The 8,433-nt window shown below is 35.7% G+C and overlaps 1 protein-coding gene across 1 annotated transcript in view; it reads left to right on the top strand.

Moving 5' to 3' along the window:
* Positions 1 to 284: 284 nt before the first annotated feature.
* Positions 285 to 8,433, top strand: part of LOC123537337 (NEDD8-conjugating enzyme Ubc12) — a 61,634-nt gene continuing 53,485 nt past the window's right edge. The window contains exon 1 of the mRNA XM_045321020.2: positions 285 to 460. Coding sequence (XP_045176955.1) covers positions 352 to 460 — 109 coding nt within the window. The 5' untranslated portion in view covers positions 285 to 351. The remainder of the gene's footprint in view (positions 461 to 8,433) is intronic.

Genomic DNA, 8,433 nt, shown 5'->3' with positions numbered 1-8,433 from the left:
TTTCTAAAGTCGTATCTGTTCTTTATGGATATAATCTCTGAAATTATATGCTGAAAAGTGAAACCGTATGAAGGAGGAATTTATATAAATAAAGACAGTGGATTAGTGTGTCAGCCTCAGTGGTATTCAACCTCATCAGTGCAAGTAATTAAGTTCAGGCTACTTGATGTTCCTAATTATAAGAATTGTTTAAATTATTTTGCTTCCTACTTGTTCTTGAGCTATTTATTACATCTTCGTTTGTAAATGAATACGAAAATACATATACGAAAGCTCTGTCAAAAGCGAAAGTTCAGACCTGTAAATACAGTCTTGTAAATACTTTGTCAGTTTTCACTGCGTATTTCCGTCATGATCAAATTATTTTCGCTAAAGCAACAAAAGAAGGACGGTGTTGATCCATCAGATAGATCTGGAAGTCATAAAAAGTCTTCAGCTGCACAGCTTAGAATACAAAAAGGTGGAAATTGTAGTTATTTTGTCTTTCATAATTGGAAGTGTCTAGGGGGGTTATTAATAAAACCCGGCCCGGCCCGGCCCAAACCACGGAAATAACCGATTCCGATTGTACGGAAACCACCGGAAACTTACGGACGGAAGGCTAATATAATGACGAATGGTGATACTGCCATCTTAATCAAGGCAAATTTATGTACATGTATATTTTATTTTATTATTACAAAAGCAGAAGCAAAGTATTTAATATTGATGATACGTATGTTTGATGAAGTATTGCACTTGACATATTAAGCAAAGACCTAAAATAACAAGATATTTGAATCACAATCAAAGAAGTAATACGTTCGATAGTCGATGTGTCATTTTGTGTACCGGACAGACACGAGATAGCAGTTTGCAGGATACTTTCAACAGAACTGGACAGGCTAGTTAATGGTGCGTCGTTATTTCACACCTAACGATGTGACACTAGGTTGTGTAGTACGGCGAAGGGGTCTATACCGCGTGCACTGGAAGTATTTATAAAATTTGGTTGCCCGACCAAGATAGCGTTTTAGCATATTAAGTTTTAAAATTAATAAAAATATTCTTGCCTTAGGGAACATATGAATATAAACTCTTATATTAAGTTTGTCAAAGATTTGCATTGATAAGTACACATTTGCGAAAATTAATTTGAAATGTAAGTTTATGAAATTTATTATTATAGTCCTTTTGCCTATCTCGGTTGCGCAACCAAGACAGATCGAAAATAGATGAACTTCGAAGCTATGCGCTGTTTTTTATACTTGCCATTTGTTTCAGGTTGTTGAAGTATTCAAATCTGAATATAAAAAAGAAATTATATCAAAAGCTAAAAAAAAAAATAGCCCACTTTTTACATTTTTTCATATTAAAGGGAGGCAATTACAAAATTTCATAAAAGTATCAAAGTAAACATTTCTAAAAAGGTATAAATCTATGTAATAGGTCTTTGTTCCTGAAATACAAGAAAACTGGAAAAAAATATAAAATGTTGTTCAAATGATAAATCATATAATTTAGCTTTAAACAAAACCGGGTGATATGTATGGAGATGATACCCAGAGTTACAATAAGTTGTAGAAATGAATGAACTGGAGTTTAAAATATGAAAGATCGGTCGCAAAGTTTCGAACCCCCCCCCCCCCCCCCGAAACATGTCCGCTCAGTCTGTTCAAAACAAAACAATACCATAAAAAAACGGTTAATATCTAATATGGATAAATGGGAGGGTAGTGATAGCAATGAACTTTCGTGTTTTAACAATTTACTGCTAACGTTATTTTTGTTTTTAGATTATTTAATTTTTGATTTCTCTTTCTTTTATATTTGAAATAATACTAGCATAACTTTTTAACACAGAATTAAAAAAAGAACGATCTGGTCGGACTACGAACTATTTCAGCCTATGCTTATACAACTATTCACATAATGTTAACTTTTTTTGTTTTTAAAATGAACATTTTAAAGCATGGATTACAAATGTGTGCAATTCAGATGTTAAATTATTATACCCAACACAATGTCCAATGCAATTTACCTATTAGTTTAACTTGAATAATATATCATATTTACAAGCGTTTTTATATCTCGTGCGCAAAAGTTTATTTTCAATTTCTGCGCATGTGATATTATACAATAATTGCCTTTTGGTGAGGTCGATATGAGCTGCACCATGAGAAAACCAACATCCGCACAGTCTGGTCAGGATCCATGCTGTTTGCTAACAGTTTCTCTAAGCCACTCACTATGTTGGTTTTCTCATGGCGTGGCTCATATGTGGATTTATCAGCCTGATATAATAAAAGCAATATCAACCTCGGGCGAATTTATCGGCTTGATATCGCTTTAACAGGGCGATAAATCCACATATCGACCACACAAAAAGGCGACATTTGTTTTATTATTAAATCCAGCCTACTCATAAGTATAAAAATTAGATACAAATGTCTGCAAGCCTTAGGTCATCTTTCGTAGTTAATTGTATACGACGTCGCATTGTTTTAACGTTAACGTGTGGACGTCACAGCTAGAGGTCAATACGTGTGTTTGGCTCCGCCTTCGAGAAAATACGACTTTTTATCGTTGAACATGTGACTACATCTAGAACAATGGAAAGGACTATAGATATAGATTTAATGTTAAGAACAATAATTTCATATCACATGGCCAACAACGCTATTTTGTTTTTCTGCGCATGTGATATATTACATTTTCATGTCCCTATGTGAGATCGATACGTTCGTACTGATTAAAAGACGATGCGCTTATTTATACATAGGATTTAAATTACTTTGTCTTGTGTTCATACATGTGTGAACCTGGCCTATTTTTCTTTTCTGCTTTTGAATGATTTGTTCTACATGCAACATTTTGAAAACATTTTTTCATCAAATATTAAACTGAAACTATCACCATCAGACTGGAAATTAACTAACTACTAAATACTAAGAAAATGAGTGCTCTCATTATATGTTCCGTAGTTATCGCCGTTTTTTCGAATGTTACTGCTGCTGATTTTGTTGAAATATGCCCATAAATACAGCGTTATGCAACCTCAAGACTATACCTATCAGAAAATATTTTTATACAGCAAAGTCGCGACAATTTCTAAGTGCTTACTAGTAAAGCCTCCTTAATTCTGTTTTCATTATTTGGTAAGTAATAGCCTTTTTTAATGTTAAATAAATCATTTCATTAATTTTTCGGTATAATAAAATAAGTAATGTATTCCTGAGATGGTGATCCCCCGAAATAACTCTATCCGTGACTAATATTTCTCAATGCGACCATTGTAAGTTACTGTAGAGAAAGAGTTTAGTATTTAAACTGTAAATGTACAATACAATGTTGACGAAAATGGGCTTAAAATCCTAAAAGGCCTCAACAGGAAATAATTCTTCCCGGCTAATTCTGACTTTTAAATTGGTCGGGACTTTGATATGCACAGTCCAAATTTTCCCAGCACCGCAGCATGAAAATGAACCTGGTAGTCATTTTATAATTTTATTTCATTCAAAAACATTTCAGGAACATTTTTAGAAAATAAAAGATACATACTGAGTGGAGAACGTTCAATAAAGTGTTAAATAAGAAGTATTCTTGCATAAAAACTACTTTTTTCACTGGATCCGCCCATGTATAAACGGGAGAAAAATCGTGTGCAAACAAGGCAATTCACGTGCTGTGAATACATGATTTTTTAATTTATGAAATGCTTGCCAGGGACGTATGTAGTATTTCTGCGCAGACTGATATTTGGCATATGCATCTTGTTTCTTCCATAATAACCTCTTCTTGTAGCATTATAGATACAATGTAATCCATAGTATGTTTAGCTGTATTAGTTTCCAACCCCAAACGTACTCCCCCATCAATGTAGCTCTAGCTTCTCTTAGAGTTTACTCCTTACAAAGCGTTGTTCATTTATTGTAAATAACTGTGAATAAATAAGTATCGCGTGTAACTTGTGCTATTGCCGTTTTTGGGTATTATATTAATGATTTTGTTAGTATCAGTCGGTTTGTTTTTACCTGATTGTTCGCAGAATTCATATAATAAACCTCGAAAGCTAGTCACTAGCTTCGTACTCATCCGTACTCTGTTTGTTCGTACTCAAAATAATTAGAATGTAAAGTTGTTATTCTTAAAATAATTGTGTTCCTGTTTATCAAATTTTTAAGTTATATGCAAAATTATGTGTAATGTAACGTTTGTAATAACTAAAAATAAAAATAAGATGCTCAAAAACCTTCAAATCACGCTTTTAGTAGTGTTGTTGTTATGTGTGCCCCGGTTATGGATATTTAAAACATGTTTACCGTTTCCAAGAACAACAAGAATGGTAAATAAAAAATGTACCGGAATCGTCAAGTCATCACATATGAAAACAATGCATTTAGTCGTCGTGTAATGTTTTTTTATGCAAGAATAGCGACAATACACGTTTGTTTTGTGTATTAACGCCTGCAGAAGCCCTTGGGATATGTTCTCGCATACCAGAGTTCTACCGTGGTTCCCCGGATGAACTTTTTGACGAACATCTGATGGATGAGAATGAAGTGCAAAGACTATGCCACAAACTGCAATGTACCACAATAAATTCAATGTGTGACTTTCATCGTACGTCAATTCAGTTGACTAAGTTCAAGAGATACTCAGAATACTGCGTGAACAAACCTATCTCAGTATTTGTTTCTATATATTTATACAGGAATAGTTTAAAAATATGGGGTACCGTGTGTAAAACTTTTCAATATTCAACGCTGCATTCTCCGTGCGTAATCGGGATCCCGACCTTATTTAAATTTTTCACATGACCCTAAACGTTTTATGGTCTTTGAGATTTTTTAAAAACTTTTTAATAAAAAGTTTTAAAAAAACTGCTCATTCTATTCTTTAGAAATTGTCAGTGATATTAGAAATAAAAAATAATTTCTGTAAAGTCTCATTAAACAAAAAGTATAAAAAAAACCCTACCTATTTACTACCTATTTTAGGCATGTTACTGGACACAAAAAATTTAAATTTAGGCTTTAGGAATGCACAGTGAAACAAAAACTCTTTGAGGCCCGAGAGGAATTCTTTCCTTAAAAATAAAAACCCCTTTTTTGGGACAAAACGTGATTATAAAGTATTATATAACGATAACAAACTTTCGGGAACTAATTAGAAGGCTCGTCAAAACAACGCTGTGTATAACGTTTCCTGTGTACAAGTTTACAAATTATTTTAAGACGTTTTTGCAAGAACACGCAGTCTTTAACCCATTCATCAAAGAAGTTCCTCGCGGGCTTCAAAAAGTTCATGTTTTTTACTAAACTCAAAATATCCCAAGTTTGATATAAAACACGATATCATTCGTAATTATATTACCCCTCCTCCGAAGTTTCCGGTGGTTTCCGTACAATCGGAATCGGCTATTTCCGCGGTTTGGGCCGGGCCGGGCCGGGCCGGGTTTTATTAATAACCTCTAGGGGTACGGATCCGTACCTCTAGAATCTGATTCAGAGGTACGGATCTGTACCAAAAACAAGCCGGTTAGGGGTTTTCTAGGGAAACGGACCTCCTTTTTCTAGAATTTAGGGTTATTTTATCTTATTTTTTGTTTAAAATGAAATAACAAGTAAGACTTAACAGTCTTCACTTTAACTTGGATCTAAATTGGTTTACAGATACCAGCGTTCACCCAATTGTTTACCTTCTCTTTCAAAACCTAAATAACCGAGGAATTCCAAATCAACACACTCGCTGATCCGTGCCAATTAGTTAATCGTAAAATAAACTGTTGATAACAGCTAGATTAATGAATGAATCTACCTCTTAAATTAATTCTATTTGAAATTTAGCAAAAAAAAAAAAGTAAATAAATGAATTAGGCATAATGATATGCACCTATTTATTTTGTAATTTAACAAGGTATAATGATAATCGGCAGGGAACTGATTGTTTAATAATCAATTAAGCGACATTAAGTAAAAGAAACTGTTTGTGAAAACGTCCCTTGTATCTCGTAACGGCTACCAAATGTGTGAAAAACATAAATACACTAAGGTTTAATTAGAAATTAAAAAAAAAGTTTTATCCCAACATATGTAACATTATTTTGTTTAATCTTTATATTTTTTTTCTGCCAGTTCAAATCCTCGCGATTTATTTGGTGTTCCTCGTTTATTTATGTTCCGAAAGAAAATGTAACAAATCGGATGATTGTTGTTAATCTGTAAACCATTTAGATCCAAGTTTAAGGTGAATTTTGATGAAGTTTTACTTGCTATTTCATTTTCAACAAAATTTGAAATGTAAATGACCCTTAATCTCTAGAAAAACTAAGGTCCGTACCCCTAGAAAACCCCTAACAGGCTTGTCTAGAGGTATGGATCCGTACCGCTATAATCAGATTCTAGAGGTACGGATCCGTACATAAGTCTATATAAACATGGAAAAACCTCTTGTCCAAAACCACAGGACCTAGGGCTTTCCGTCTGTCCGTCCTTCCGTCCGTCCTTCCGTCCGTAACAAAATCGTGTCCGGTCCATATCTCCTAAACCCCTTGAAGGATTTTCATGAAACTTGGGTCAAATGATCACCTCATCAAGACGATGTGCAGAACCCATGAGTCAGCCTTGTCGGTTCAAGGTCAAGGTCACAACTCAAGGTCAAAGGTTTGAGCCTGCCATTTTGTGTCCGCTCTATATCTCCTAAACCCCTTGAAGGAATTTTATAAAACATGGGTCAAATGATCACCTGATCAAGACGATGTGCAGAACCCATGAGTCAGCCATGCCGGCTCAAGGTCAAGGTCACAACTCCAGGTCAAAGGTTTGAGCCTTCCATTTTGTGTCCGCTCTATATCTCTTTAACCCCTTGAAGGAATTTTATAAAACTTGGGTCAAATGATCACCTCATCAAGACGAAGTGCAGAACCCATGAGTCAGTCATGCCGGCTCAAGGTCAAGGTCACAACTTAGGGTCAAAGGTTTGAGCCTTCCATTTTGTGTCCGCTCTATATCTCCTAAACCCCTTGAAGGATTTTCATCAAACTTGGGTCAAACGATCACCTCATCAAGGCGATGTGCAGAACTTATGAGTCAGCCATGTTGGCTCAAGGTCAAGGTCACAACTGAAGGTCAAATGTTTGAGCCTTCCATTTCGTGTCCGCTCTGTATCTCCTAAACCCCTTGAAGGAATTTTATAAAACTTGGGTCAAATGATTACCTCATCAGAACGATGTGCAGAAATTATGAGTCAACCATGCCAGCTCAAGGTCAAGGTCACAACTAAGGGTCGAAGGTTTGAGCCTTCCATTTGGTGTCCACTCTGTATCTCCTTAACCCCTTGAAGGATTTTCATCAAACTTGGGTCAAATGATCACCTCATCAAGAACTCATGAGTCAGCCATGTCAACTCAAGGTCAAGGTCACAACTGAAGGTCAAAGGTTTCAGCTCTGTATCTCCTAAACCCTTGAAGGATTTTCATGAAACTTTGGTCAAATGATCACCTCATCAAGACGTTGTGCAGAATTCATGAGTCAGCCATGTCAGTTCAAGGTCAAGGTCACAGCTAAAATCAAAGGTTTACCCTTTCACTATCCATAGCAGTGGCGGGGGATTTAGCTGTCTTTCAGACTGCCTTGTTCAAATTATTCCCCTAGGGTCAAATATGGCCCTGCCCTGGGGGTGATATGTAGTATCATCTCGTGGTTCTCTACCAAGTTTGTTCAAATTATCCCCCTAGGGTCAAATATGGCCCGGCCCCACCCCGGGTGTCACATAGTTCATATAGACTTATATAGTGAAAAGCTTTTAAAATATTCTTGTCAGTAACCTACAACATTCAAATTTGGACGACATGTATAGTTTTGAGTGGCAAGATGAACATTGACATGAGTTGACCTTGATTTTGACCTAGTGACCTACTTTCACATTTCTGTAGCTACAGCCTTCAAATTTGGACCACATGCATAGTTTTGTGCACTGGAAAAAACTTTGACCTTGACATTGACCTACTTTTGCATTTTTAGCTCGACTATTCGAAGAATAGGGGAGCTATCCTACTCGGCCCCGGCGTCGGTGTGAGTGTGAGCATCACACAAATGTTAAAGTTTGCGTACCACCCCAAATATTTTCAAAGTCCATAGAGATATTGCTTTCATATTTTGCATACTTGTTTACCATCATAACCCCAGTCTGTAAAAAGGAGGAGGCAACTCTATCAAGCATTTTGACTGAATTATGGCCCCTTTTCGACTTAGACTAAATGTTAAAGTTTCGTCCACACCCCAAAATTTTCAAAGTCCTTTGAGATAATTGCTTTCATAATTTTGCATACTTTATAAACCATCATGCCCCCCAGTCTGTAAAAGGGGGAGGCAACTCTATCAAGCATTTTGACTGAATTGGCCCCTTTTCGACTTAGAAAAAAATGTTAAAGTTTGCGTACCACCCCAAATT

This window comes from Mercenaria mercenaria, chromosome 17 (genome assembly GCF_021730395.1).
Source record: "Mercenaria mercenaria strain notata chromosome 17, MADL_Memer_1, whole genome shotgun sequence".
NCBI classification, from domain to species: Eukaryota; Metazoa; Mollusca; class Bivalvia; order Venerida; family Veneridae; genus Mercenaria; species Mercenaria mercenaria.
This window is presented reverse-complemented; position numbering and strand designations above follow the sequence as displayed.